We start from the raw sequence: 14,464 nt of genomic DNA on the forward strand, positions 1-14,464 counted from the left end.
ACAAAATACATAATAAAAATAGAAACAATAACCAAATAGCCTCCCCTCCTTTCTGACTCATGGCTAGCATCCTTTGTATCTCCCTAGTTCTTGGTCCTCTAACCAGAGCCATCTTCAGAACAGAGTGCCCTTTGCACAAACCTCTTGTCTTCTGTCTTTAGTGAAGTTCTAGCCCAGTTTATCCTGCTTACACCTAGGTAATTGCACTCCCTAGTCTGTCACTATTTAGAGAATTGCCACCTGAGGAATTCCGACGCTGAGTCACAACCACTGAATGAAAAGGCGCTGGAAATGTCTCTTCAAGGGCTGGAGGTATAATAAATGTGATGGTATGAGCGGGAAAGATAAGATGTTTTGAGAAGTACAGAGAAATGAAGCAAAACACGCCCCAGCCCAAAGGCACACTGAAGCAGCATAACATGCACCTCAAGATCAAATTTTAGATTTCATAGTGTGCCTACTATTGCTCAGTGTAATCTTCTGGCAGAAATCTTTTGAAAGAAATGTTATTAACTTCATAGCACAGGGGGGAAAAAACACCAAGCATTTTATCTATTTACCGTCATGCTTAATTTAAAGTATTCCATAAATAAATAAAGCTATATCCTGTAATGTATAATACTTTATTTAATTATCATTGTGTATTTTTGGCCAAGTGCTTGTTCTATTATTCATCATGAAAGTTCTGATGAAGTAGTGAAACTATTATCCTAGGATTTATTTAACTCTTTTAAGAGATACTTTTACAAGCATTTTTTAAATCATCAATCCTTTTTCAGTTGAACAGTAGAGTATCCTAATACAGTGGTACCTCGGTTCTCTAATGAAATCCATTTGGAAACTGAGGCGCAGCTACCCATTGGTTGCAAGAGCTTCTTGCACTCTGTGGAAGCCATGTCGCATGTTCGGGTTCTGAAAAACGTTTGACAACGGAAGCAATTACTTTCAGGTTTTTGGTGTTTGAGAATCGACACGTACAACAACGGAGGCGTTCGGGAACTGAGGTTCCACTGTACTTTAAAGCAAACACTACCAACAGATTAGTAATAAAATAATCAATTTTTCATGTCATTAAGTTATTTTATTGGAGCTTTAAGGGTGATTTTGCACTTGGTTAAGCAAACTTTGGTGCTAATTAAATTCTTTGAAAGCCATTTCTCTATATTATCATAGTTCTGCATTTTTATTTTTATGAAGCTAAAATAAGCCCATTTGTTTTTCTGATATTATATATATACACATACTCCTTTTATTATTTTGGCATCTTTTTAAAGGTCCCCCCAAGACCTTCAATTTTAATTTTAATAAATAAAAATGCTATTGATGTTTCAGAGGTACTTTCAAGAACAGAATCTTCATATTTTGTGCAGACAAAAAACAAAACGAATCTAAATCTTCAAAATTCATCACAGATCAACCTGAAAATCAATCTGAAAAGTTTTCTATAAACTTGCAGCACTGAACTGCTGAAATACAACAAAAATGTATTGGAAATGAACAAGTTTAGTGGGGGGACACATTGAAAAGTTGCTGAGACTTTGCAGAATGGGCAAGAGTTTACCTCTCCAAATTCAAGGTGGAATGCCCGTGTCTATAGAGGAAATCTGAATAAAATAAATGTAGCTCTCAAGAGCAGTTTTGTGGTGATGGTGCCAACTAATTATGTGATGTATTTTACTGAGCGCATTGGCCATAGACAATAAGTATGGTAACTATCCTAGGAAAAATATAACTTTAGAGATAGAGTGAAGAGAGTAATCCCTTTCTATGCTATCAAAGTTTGTTTCCTTTTTGCCAAAAAGAGATGCCTAAAAATAGAAGAGAATGGCAAATATAATCTGGGGTTTTCTTTATGAAATATAAGTCTGTAGTCACAACTTGGCAATACAACAGACAGCATTTTAGATTTTAAAAATTCTGCTCAGGAAAGCAAAAATATATCCAGGAATAGCATGAAATCCCTGTCCTTTCTTAGCTGAAATTGCATGGCCGTCTCAGCCCTGTCTTAAAAGTGGAGCAGCATTCTAAGCGGCAAAGAAAAATGTAGTTCTATATAATAAAAATATGGCTTCCAAAACAAAAAGGACTTAGAATTTTAATCTCTTTCAAGATGGGTTTTGAAAATTCCCACACCGCCCTACAAGTATCTATATGCATTCTTAAATGGAAATTCTTCTGCTGATATATCGGCAAAGGAGTCTGGTTTCTTATCAATTTGCCACAACACACCATCCACAAATGTATGGAGGACCATTTATACTCATATCAACCTGGCTCTGCACCAAGATCTTTGGAAACCATTCTGCATGGTTTCCATACTGTCTGAGATGGGGTAGATAGCAGTTAGGGAGAGGCCCTCATCAGTTGTTGCTTCCCACTTACGAATTCTGCCCCCCGAGGCTCATCTGGCACCTATAGAGATGTGTTTTTAAAAAATTAAAAATCTAGACTCTTTAACTCAGGCAGAGGCAACCTTGGCCCTCTAGATGTTTTGGGACTACAATTCCCATCATCCCTGACCACTGGCCCTGTTAGCTAGGGATCATGGGAGTTGTAGTCCCAAAACATCTGGGGGGCCGAGGTTGCCTGTGAAAAGTATGTTCATTTTGGGGTTGAGAGGACCAAAGAAGGGAGCATGTTCCTGTGTATGCAGACCAGTTCTGTGAAACATGCACCACTTCTGTGGAGACATTTCCTTCTGGCTTCTCATATCAGTTGAGGATTACGATAAAGGCGCAAAACCCACTTTCATTTATTTTTAGTAATGCTCAGTCCTTAGCGGCTGGAAAATGCTTGAAGTGGAGTACCTCTGCCTCAATCAACGCTTTCAGTTTGTCCTCAGTTTACATTGAAGCAGCTGCCAGGCTTTTCTCAGCCTCTTTGAAGCACATAAGGCTCAAGAGGAAAGTCCTTTCTTTGTAAGAAAATCACATGTGTATATAGAATGCAACTTTTATTTTTCCCTTTACATCCCGAGATGTAAGGTCTTTACAAATCTGGCTCTGATCTGGAGGGGCAGGGGAATGTTGAATTTTGGGGTTCCCCCTCCCTGTGATTCCTTGAGTCTTGGGAACTTCAAAAAGGATGAAGCCACTCTGATTGAAGTGGGATTTACTATTCAAACACCTGCCACTCTTTGGTACTGCAATATCCTTGTTTCATGCTTTGTTTCATAATGGTGTTCCAGTCTTCTATGGATTCACTCCTGCATAGGTTGATACAGTAGGACAGATTTTTTGTTTTGTTAATTTAAGTAATCTCTATGTTAAACACAGACCATTGAAGCTTTTATTTTAATAGTTAATACAGTGGTTCCTCGGGTTATAGATTCTTCAGGTGACGTGTTTTCGGGTTACACACCGCGCCAAACCTGGAAGTACCGGAACAGGCTACTTCTGGGTTTCGGCGCTTGCGCATGCGCAGAAGTGCTAAATTGCGCTTTGGGCATGTGCAGAAGCAGCAAACCATGACCCGCGCGTGCTCAGACGCAGCGGTACGGGTTGCGAACGTGCCTCCCGCACGGATCAAGTTCGCAACCCGAGGTTCCACTGTATGATTGGGTCAGGGATGAATGTCTTCTCAGGATCTCCCTCAGCTCTGTGATTCTCTAGTTGCAAGCCTTTGGCTTGTGAATAAGGAGGACTTCTAGAATGATCAAATCAGTTTCTTTTGCTAAGTTGATAGCCTTCTCCAGGTCTGTTAAGTATCTCTTCCTAGTTGGTAAAATATGATTCTCTTAATCTCAGGTGGTGGGTTTGAGCCCCATATTGGGCATAAATATTCCTGCATTGCAGCGGTTTGGACTAGATGACCCTCGTGGTCCCTTCTAACTCTGCAATCCTACGATTTTAATGTAAGCTAAGTAGCAGCTGACATATTGAGGTGGCAGTGCTTTCTTAGCCGCCCAGAGTGGCTGGGGAGACTCACCCAGATGGGCAGGGTATAAATGATATATTATTATTATTATTATTATTATTATTATTATTATTATTATTACCCCAACCTCCCGACAGCTGTGTTGCTGCTGATTCCTAGGAGGAACAGGCAGCGGCGGAGGAAGCCGCTCGGGCGCCTGGGGCGGGGCGAGCCACCCATAGGGGCAGGGCGCACCGCGGGGCCTCTGGAGTCTGCCTGCCTCTTCCCACTCAGCTGTCCTATAGCTGGGGGGAGGGAGATGCAGTGGGCAGACCGTTTGGGCAGCGTGGAGCCTGTGCGTGCCCAAGCCACTGCGTCTCTCCCACTGCAGGCCCCGTGATGAGTGCCGCCTGGCATTTTGTCACCCCTCTCAGTGGTGACACCCCGGGCGGACCCCCCCCTCCTTCCTCCGCCCCTGGCAACAGGGAGGTTAGCAAAGCGATCCTGTTGATCTCACTGACCTCTCTATTGCCTTACCCCTCTCCTTCCCTGTAAGCAACAGTGACTCTGTCAGGAGGTCAGGTGAGTACTGCTGCTGAACCATGCCATCCACTACTAGCTAGGACTATAAGTTGTCACAGAAACTAGCTACAGTGGGCGGGAGGCATGCCTTTCTCCTCTCCTATCCTGGCTGGAAGTGGTGTCATCAAGCCTTGTTGGCCTGTGGCAGGAAAACCAGCAAAGAACCCTGTAGCACCTTAAAGAGCAACAGAGGTATTATGACACAAGCTTTGCGGGCAAAGTGCGTTTCATCGCATCCTGGCAAATGCGTATATAACTGTAGAGGAAAAAGTGTAAACTGTGAGACCAGAGGGAAACCTAATGGAAAAAGAAAATGTGCCAAGTTTAAAGGCATGTAAAATAGGCAGTGTGGCCATTCATAAAGTTGTGTTGATGGGAATGCAGACATCCTGGCATAGATATAAATTAACAATTCAACATTAAATGTGTTTAATGCATTGTTCGGTGTTCCTAAATCTAAGAGCTGAATGCAGTCATTGGATCATTTTATAGCAACCGCCACTTCCTAATGTCCATACATGGTTTTTGCTGCCTCTGAAGGAATGAAACTGTTCCACCATTTTATGTTTTCTTCTTTCTTATAAAATGGTTGGCTGCTTCCTTTTTTTTTTTTTTTTAGAGGTCTACATTATACAGGAGGGTTCAAAGTTAAGCCTGAGAATTTGCCACAGGGAAATGAAACTTATAGATTTAATGGGGGGAAAGATGTTTGGGGAAATAGAAACTATACCAAGGTTCCACTCCCCCCTCTGATTGACTAAGACATTTAGGGAGGGAGTTGAAATAATTTACATATAGGGAAGAAAAAGAGAGAGGGGGGAATATGCTATAGGGTAGAGAGAAAGAGTTGAGGCACGGGAAGCTAGCACAATTGGAGCAATGTAAAAGAAAAAGCCTAAAGAGAAGATTGCAAATGGAACCAGTCCCTTCATTCTGAAACAGATGGATATTGATAAACACAGTCTTGTCTGCGTTTAGGATCAGTTTGCCTTGTATTGTTGTTATGCTCTAACGGGGAATTGTTCAATTGTTTTTTAAAACAGGTGTTTCTTTAAGAACATCTTTTTCCAGAATGTGTTACCCTGTAAAAACTAAGTTGAAAATTGTGTTTTTTGAGTTTAAACAACCCAACCCCATGCCCAGTTGCCTTCCAAGTCTAGCCAATAGAGGGGGTTGACTGGGGCATTAAAAAATAATACTTCCAAAGATCAAAGAGCTGTTTAATGAAGGCAGCCAAGGAAAGAAGATAAAAAGGTAAAGGACCCCTGATACCCCTGACCATTAGGTCCAGTCGTGGCTGAATCTGGGGTTGCGGCGCTCATCTTCATCTCGCTTTATTGGCCGAGGATGCTGGCGTATAGCTTCCGGGTCATGTGGCCAGCATGACTAAGCCGCTTCTGGCGAACCAGAGCAGCACACGGAAACGCCGTTTACCTTCCCGCTGGAGCGGTACCTATTTATCTACTTGCACTTTGACTTGCTTTCGAACTGCTAAGTTGGCAGAAGCAGGGACCGAGCAACAGGAGCTCACCCCGTCGTCTGGATTCGAACCACTGAACTTCTGATCGGCAAGTCCTAGGCTCTGTGGTTTAACCCACAGCGCCACCCGTCTCTTAAGGAAAGAAGATACCTGCTTGCTAATAGTGGGGAAGTCAGCAAAAAAGGAGGGGTTGGCAGAGCTGGTTTGCTTGTTTCCTGTCCCTCTCCTGGGGAAGTCTGGTCCATCACACTGCTCCCTGCACCCCACTATTGTTCAGCCTCCAAAGGCTAACAGCTTTCATTCACCAAGTTAATAGGAGTGCAATACACAGGTTTCTTTCCCTATGCATTTAGGTAGTCCTTGAGAGAAAATGGTGTTGGGCGAAATTATTTGGGGAAGATTGTAAATAAGTAATTTCATTCCGATGAATGAAGAATTGAAGTTTCCTAAGCCAGTGGGGCTAAGTATGTTAAACAGATTTCATATGTGTGGATACTTAGAATCCAGGTTTATCGTGAGGCGAAATGGGATAGGCAGAATCGAAAAAGACGAGCAAGTTCTATATTTGTACTCCTCAGAAAGAAAGAAAGAAAACACTAAAGTCACTTTTTCAATATTTCTGTAGGTACCCTGAGCTGGCATCTGTGTGCAGAAATAAAAATACCTTAATATTATATCCTGGAGCTGGAGCAGCAAATTTGGAAGAGGTCGACTTGAGCTCACCTGATCCCTATGTGATCATTATCATTGATGGAACATGGAGCCAGGCCAAAGATATATTCTTTAAGAACACCCTTTTTCGAATACCTAAACAGGTAAGGTTTAACACAGAGACTTAAAAATGAAGTGTGCTTCTGCCTAAGTCAATTCCCTTTGCAGACTTGCAGACACCTGCAACACAGCATTTGCATATACCTTTTATTATTAATTTAATATGGAAAATGCTGCTCCAAGTCCCCCCCCCATGCAATTATGCATGGAACTGTTAAAAGTTGTTACTGTTGCTGTTGAAAACAATTTTTAAAAAATAACCATTGGGGTAAAATTCTTGGAAGAGATGCTTGAATAACTCATGACTGGAGTTTTTGCTGACCAACGGATTTACATATTTACATGTTAATGTAGTAGGAGGGTCCTTGACTCCTTTTAGTAGCTGAAATACTAGTCCTGTTTCATGTTGTTTTTACTCAACTATGCATTTGATCAATACCGTGACCTAAGAGAAATTTTTACAATGATGGCTTCTGCAGCAACACCTGGTATAATCTCTCTTCATCAAAAGTTATCTTCAGCAAAGGTAACCTTTGATTACATTGACAATAGCCCTTGTGTGCTTGGTAGAAATTCCGCATTTAGTATGCTGTAAGCCTTTCTGACAGGTTTTAGATCAGGCTGAGAACTGCCAGGTCAGCAACTCACAGAAGTATAGAAAACTGCCTTATACAAGTCAGATCGTGGCTCTGTCTAGCTTGATAGTATCTTTATATTGACTGACAGCAATTCCACAGAGTTTTAGGCAGGAGTCTTCCCAGCCTTATCTGAAGATGTCAGGATCTGAACCTGGAACCTTCTTCATGAAAAGCATTTACTGTACCACCAAGCTGCAGTTCTTCCCCAAACCAGAAGCCTTTTAATATTAAACGTAATATGAATTAATTTAGTTATTTTGTTTATAGAAAAATATTGCATCCTGCTTTTCTCCTGCGTTTGAAAAGTATCCTGCTTTCTGACTCCAAGAAGGGGTTGCAAATGAAGTATAAAACCACAAAGGTCAAAACCAAAATACTATTATCATGAAAGCAGTTGCAAAAAAAGCTAAAAGCAGCACACACAAAAATCCCATAGGACACAAAGAACACAGAAACTGGAGGTAATTATAAATTAATTAAATTGATCAACAGCAGAATTGAAGGCTTTTTCTCCTTTAAAAAGAGTGTTCAAATGCCAGTGGAACACAAATAGAGGAGAAAGGAACAGTCGAGTAGGGAATTCCTCATGAAGGGCACTGTCTCAGAAAAAAGAAAGGCAAAATGACATACAGTATATCCAGATTTGTGCTTCTACAGTGGTACCTCAGGTAACAGACATTTCAGGTTACAGATGCTTCAGGTTACAGACGCTTCAGCTTACAGACTCCGCTAACCCAGAAATACTACCTCGGGTTAAGAACTTTGCTTCAGGATGAGAACAGAAATCGCACGGCGGCAGCAGGAGGCCCCATTAGCTAAAGTGGAACCTCATGTTAAAAACGGACCTCCAGAACAAATTTAGTTCTTAACCCGAGGTACCACTGTACTGAGATTCAAGAATAGAGGCTAGAATGGAGGTCTGTGAATAGAATGCCTTATATCTCAATGTATGGCTTGGCTGGCTCAGTTGGTTAGAGGGTGGTGCTGATAATGCCAAGGTTGCAGGTTTGATCCCCAAATGGGACAATTGCATATTCCTGCATTGCCGGGGGTTGGACTAGATGATCCTCAGGGTCCCCTTCCAACTCTATAATTCTATGAATACTGATCGTCTGCGTAGTGTTCCAAGTGAGTAAGAATATATATATATATTTTAAAAAGATTCTCTACCACAAGTAAGGTTTGTTACCTTCTCATCCGTTTAATGTTTTGTTTTGCTTTTGTTTATTATTTTTATTAATTTCAGAGTGGTTTTCATGGCCTAAATAAAGCCTGAGAGAAGAGCAACTTAAGTTAGTGCATCCTGAAGCATTATATAGAGACATTTAAAAACCAAAATGAATTAATGCATCATTCCAGCTCGCAAGCTCCATTAGTTATGCTGGTCCCTATTTGCTGTAAAATTCTCATGCAATTTATTAATACGTTCCTTCCACATATCATTTTTATTCTTCTGTTACAATTTCTTTTTTTAAAAAATTGCTGAAGGTCTGCCCCAGTGGCGTAGCGTGGGTTGTCAGCACCCGGGGCAAGGCAAGTAATTTGCGCCCCCTAACCCGTGGATTTGCACCCCCTAACCCATAGATTTGCGCCCCCTAACCCTAACCCCCAGATGTTGCGCCTGGTGCAGCCGGCCCCCCCTGCACCCCCCACGCTACGCCACTGGTCTGCCCATATGTGGAACTGGAACCATCAGTACAGTTCTGAGTTTGGTCATCTTAAGCATGGTGAACGGGTGGCTGAGAATTTTGTCGCATAATCCTAATTGATTATAGGTTGTTCCTGCCCACCTCCCATGCGATTGGACTAGGATCTGGCCCTTACATCCTTCAGAGATGAGGGGCCCAGGCCTTGAAACAGTTTGGAGCCAGGTTTTCCAGTTTGAAGGGAGAGAGAATCCATCAAAGAATGGAAGAGTTTTGAGAAGTGTGTTGGCATGTTTAGTGCATTTTATGAAATTCAGTGGGGGTACAGGGTTTGTGAATGCAGACTTAGAGGATCTGCTCCCTGTTTAGGAGTGCATGTTTGCTTCCAACGCAGGCTGCTTATATATTTGTAAAGTAAAACAAATATCACAAAGACACCGTAAGTCCCCAGTGCTTACTCAAAGGGTCTAAATCCTGTAGCATCACCACTGGAACTTTCCACTATTTGTGGGGTAGGGAACACATTGTCTTGCTGTTATTGATATACTATTAAAAGCAGAAAATCTTGAATCCACATATAAAAGAAATACAGTCGTACCTTGGTTTTTGAACAGCTTAGTTCTTCAACGTTTTGGCTCCCGAACGCCGCAAACCCAGAAGTGAGTGTTTCAATTTGCGAACTGTTTTTGGAAGCCAAACGTCTGATGGAGCTTCCACAACTTCTGATTGGCTGCAGGAGAAACCGCACTTTGGTTTCTGAATGTTTTGGAAATCAAACAGACTTCCGGAACGGATTCCATTTGACTTCCAAGATACAACTGTATAGGGTGGGGAATTAATAAGTCTAGCACTCTCTTAGCCAGTTTAGGAATGTGTTGTGCTTAAAACTTGTGACTGTACATCTCCCTTTTGGGTTTGAAGGAACTAGAAGTCAAGGTTCAGGAGAGTCTGCTATTAGTAGGTGCAGGCTGTAGAAGGGAACTACTATTGCTAAATCTATTTAATAATAAACTCATTTCTATTCAAGACATGCTTTTTTGAGAGATACCTTTAAACAACATAACAGATACAGGGAGCTCTCAGATCTTACCATAGCAACTAACAACATGAGTTTTCTATGAGAAAAAAAATAACCACTCATTCATAAAGGAGCAGCTTGAGGAAATAAAGATCCCATACAACTAGGGCAAAGTTTATATGTACTGTGTTACTAAGATATTGGGCCACACTCTCCTCAGGCATGAATAGGCTAAAAATTGTTAAGAAGCAATAGCTACACAGATTATGCCTGTTTGCTGTTGTTACAGAACCTGAATACTCATTAAGTGGTCAGTTCACACAGTGAAAATTGATATGCTGAGAATATGGTCAGAGAGAGTCAGTCAGAGGTTGGCATGTAAGGAAATGAATATTTCAGTTGCTTTGCTGCACTCCAAACACCTAATTCAGCCCTAGCTTTTTAATACAGCAAAACTACTTAGAATGGTTGGGTCATGGCATGGTAAACAAATGTTTTTGGCTTGGTGTAAGGGGAAACAATCTTATAGTTTTTTCAACATTTATCACTAGTTGACCATAACATGTAACCTGTCAAAGGTGTGTGTGTGTGTGTGTGTGTGTGTTTGTGTGTGAAATTTGCTAACCCATCAGTGCTAAACTCAAACTAAGAGCTTTCTAATAACTTTATATCTCATTCTGCATTCATTAGCTGAAACCTCTTCGGAACTGTGCTAAACAGCTGAAAATGAGACATAATAACTGTCTGCAAAGTTCATAATAATGTTCTTTTTCATAAAATTTACATCTGAGGACTGTAATATCCGGCTGCTGCTATCGGTAAAAGTTATTGTTGCATGAACTGCAGCTTCCTTTTATGGCCCCAAAGATCAGCCAAACACAGGTTTAAAAAGCATCTCCCATATTTTACTGCCATTAATACAAAGGTTATATTATGACACTATTTTCTTATAATCAAGCTGTCTAACCCTTTGAGAGTAACCTGTATAACACAGAAGTAAAGCGCAATCTATGCTTTGCTTCTGCACAAAGTATGCAGTATTTCTTTCTTTCTCTAGAGAATTACTAAGATCTTCTTCTTTCAAAATAAGTTCTCTTTTTCTGCCAGCATTTATTTGCTTCTGAAGTTATTAAAGCAAGGTTTTTATTACTAGAAATACTTTAAATTGTAATATAACAGTTGCCACACAAAAACTTGCACTAGTTGCGGATTGCACTTTTGCCAAAAAGTACATCTGAGCAAATGTTGAAGCCAGAACTTTATGTTACATTAAACACAAGTCCATCTCTAAAATGACAATTGTGTGTTTAATTCCATTCTTCTCTTTCATAATGCCTCAGATTGCAATCCTATATTCACTTAACCTAGGAGTAAGTCTCATTAAATTTAATGGTACTTGCTTCTGAATAGGAATGTGTACGATAGTACTCTAAAACAAACCACATAGTACATTTTTCTCACATGCCTAGCAGCAGATAACACATAAAACACTTTCAAGGTAATACTTGGAAGATGATAGACAGATAGATAGATAGATAGATAGATAGATAATTTTAAATGAAAAAGATGTCAAACCTCCCAGATCTAGAGACTTCAGTTGTTTGTTAACAATGCAGCAGATGCTTCAACTGTTTGATATTTTTTGATACCATGTTTTATATATGCTGTAAGGCACCCAGAATGGCTGGGGAAACCCAGCCAGATGGGTGGGGTATACTACTACTACTACTAATAATAATAATAATAATAATAAAACGTTCATATGCATTTGTGCACACACTTTGAATTGGAATCAGTGATACTGAAAATCTCAGAGCTGTGGATGGTTTTTTGTGTATTCAAAATGGCTGACATACATATCTGTAGCAGAGGTAATTATCTATATTGTGATAGGGCTGATAAATAATAGCTTGCTATCAAAGGTACTTTGGATGTGGGTGGTGCTGTGGGTTAAACCACAGAGCCTAGGGCTTGCCGATCAGAAGGTCGACGGTTTGAATCCCTGCGAAAGGGTGAGCTCCTGTTGCTTGGTCCCTGCTCCTGCCTGCCTAGCAGTTTGAAAGCACTTCAGAGTGCAAGTAGATAAATAGGTACCGCTCTGGTGGGAAGGTAAACAACATTTCTGTGCTCTGCTCTGGTTCACCAGAAGCGGCTTCAGTGGCGTAGCGTGGGTTGTCAGCACCCGGGGCAAGGCAAGTAATTTGCGCCGCCTAACCCGTGGATTTGCGCCCCCTAACCCTAACCCCCAGATGTTGCGCCCGGTGCGGCCGGCCCCCCTGCACCCCCCACGCTACGCCACTGAGCGGCTTAGTCATGCTGGCCACATGACCCAGAAGCTGTACGCCCGCTTCCTCGGCCAATAAAGCGAGATAAGCACCGCAACCCCAGAGTCATCCGTGACTGGACGTAATGGTCAGGGGTCCCTTTACCTTTACCAAAGGTGCTTAGTGAATTTGAACCTTATCCAAGTCATAATCAGAGTATGACTTCTGAAATGGAGGAGAGAGGCAATTGTGGAGAGTTAAAATTTTCATTAAATTGTTGGAAGCTGCTTACATTCATAGTTCTCATGCTTGTTTCAGATTTATTGCTGTTTATCTTGCAGATGTTGATCAGAGTTTCCACAGAAGAGCTTATAATTATGATTTAAGCCTTTTCAGGGAGTCAAAGGGAATATATATCCAATAAATAAAATGCAAGATTCGTCTCATTTTCTTGTCCTAAAGTGTAAGTGTTGTATATTCCAAAAAGCATAAAGAATGTTCTAGGACTATAACAAAACAGTTTCCCTTCCCTTTTACATGTAAATTATGTATATGCATTTTTATATTTCAGCATAAGAGTATTTCTAGCATACTATTTTTGCAAACAGCATTTCTTGCAGATAATCACATAAAATTACAGGTTTCTAAATGTATCCTCTGTATGAGAGATTCTGTTTTATTTTCAGGATGAGAGGTACATTTTATCGAACATGGCCTGCCTGCCTTTCCTAACTTACATTTTTGCAGAAGTTAGTTCTGCTAAATTCAGTGGGATTTGCCATCTAAAAAGTGCCTCCAGCTTTTGTGCATTCCCCCCTCCTGTTCTCAGATTCTAAATAGTGCCATTTGAATATAGATATAGAAGAGAATAAGATTCATCATATTTTCCAAAATACATTTTGAATGGGATGTTTTTAGTGTATTTCTCTTTCCACTTGGTTTTAATGTATCTATGTGGGAGCTGTGGTTTTTTTGGCCTGTTTTTGGGTTGTAAGTTGCTTTCGGTTTTTGGGTTGTAAGTTACAGGCAAATTTAATAATAATAATAATAATAATAATAATAATAATAATAATAATAATAGATTAATGCAGGTGCATAGAGAATTGCATGCATGAAGCTTCAGAAAACCAAGTTGACAGAGCTTGAAGAAACAAGATAATGTCTAGAAAATCCCGGACCATTTGACTACCCAGTTCTAAACTCTTGTAACTATGTTGAAATAATGTTATTATTCTGTGTGACTGACTTTTATATCTGTCTGAAAAAATTGCATTTTTCTGGTAGCATAGGTAGTCTGTGTGTCTTGCTCAGAGGATGGAAGGGACTATATTGTCATAGTAAGTTGATAGAATATGTTTGCAAAACATAGCTTAAAGTTGTCCCCTTTTTACTGAGTATTGTTGTGTAAAGCCATGGTTTGTAACGCTTCATATACTTTGCAGGAGCACATCCATGCGCTTTACAGAAGTGCACTACCCTGTGATGTTTTGGTGCAGACACAACTGAGAGAGGCTACGAAGGGGCCTCCCATGCACCACAGGCCTCCTTGCAGCAGCTGCCACAGTTGGCGAAGGGGATGTTAAAGAAGCGTTGCATTAAGCTGGCCCAGCAGATACAAATTAGTTCAGCGAAGGGAACACGTTTGTGTGCACAGCAGGCGCGGCTGCACAGTTAGGTTACTGGTATTTTGCACGAAGCAATCACTCTGCGCCGCGAGAGAGGCTGCTTTTCACGAAGGGCGATATCCATAGCAGAGTGGGGAACAGATGGCTAAAAAGCACTTGACCTTATCATACTTCGTTATACGAATAAACAAAGTTGCAGAAGCTTTTTCCTCAGTAGCAACAAACCAAATAGTACACAGAAAACACACACGTTTTATCTTTAAGCTGTTTGAAGCCTACTTTGGGGGGCACAGCAAGAAAGGTGCATCTAAAACAAGCAAATGTTGTGCCCACTAAAAGACCTGCAGTGAATTGGCCAGGTATATCCCAAACGGGCTCCATGATCACTGCAGATGGTGATAGCAGCCACAAAATTAAAATACGCCTGCTTCTTGGGAGAAAAGCAATGACAAACCTAGACAGCATCTTAAAAAGTAGAGACATCACCTTGCCAACAAAGGTCTGTATAGTAAAAGCTATGGCTTTCCCAGTAGTGATGTATGGAAGTGAAAGCTGGACCATAAAGAAGGCTGATCGCCGAAGAAT

At 40.9% G+C, this 14,464-nt stretch overlaps 1 protein-coding gene across 1 annotated transcript in view; it reads left to right on the forward strand.

Moving 5' to 3' along the window:
* Nucleotides 1-14,464, forward strand: part of DTWD2 (DTW domain containing 2) — a gene marked incomplete at its 5' end in the record, with an annotated part of 51,843 nt that overhangs the window by 4,050 nt on the left and 33,329 nt on the right. The window contains one exon of the mRNA XM_083703786.1: nucleotides 6,543-6,732. Within this exon, the coding sequence (XP_083559912.1) occupies nucleotides 6,543-6,732 (190 nt within the window). The remainder of the gene's footprint in view (nucleotides 1-6,542; nucleotides 6,733-14,464) is intronic.

This window comes from Podarcis gaigeae (assembly GCF_964106915.1).
Source record: "Podarcis gaigeae genome assembly, chromosome: 11".
Lineage (NCBI taxonomy): Eukaryota > Metazoa > Chordata > Lepidosauria > Squamata > Lacertidae > Podarcis > Podarcis gaigeae.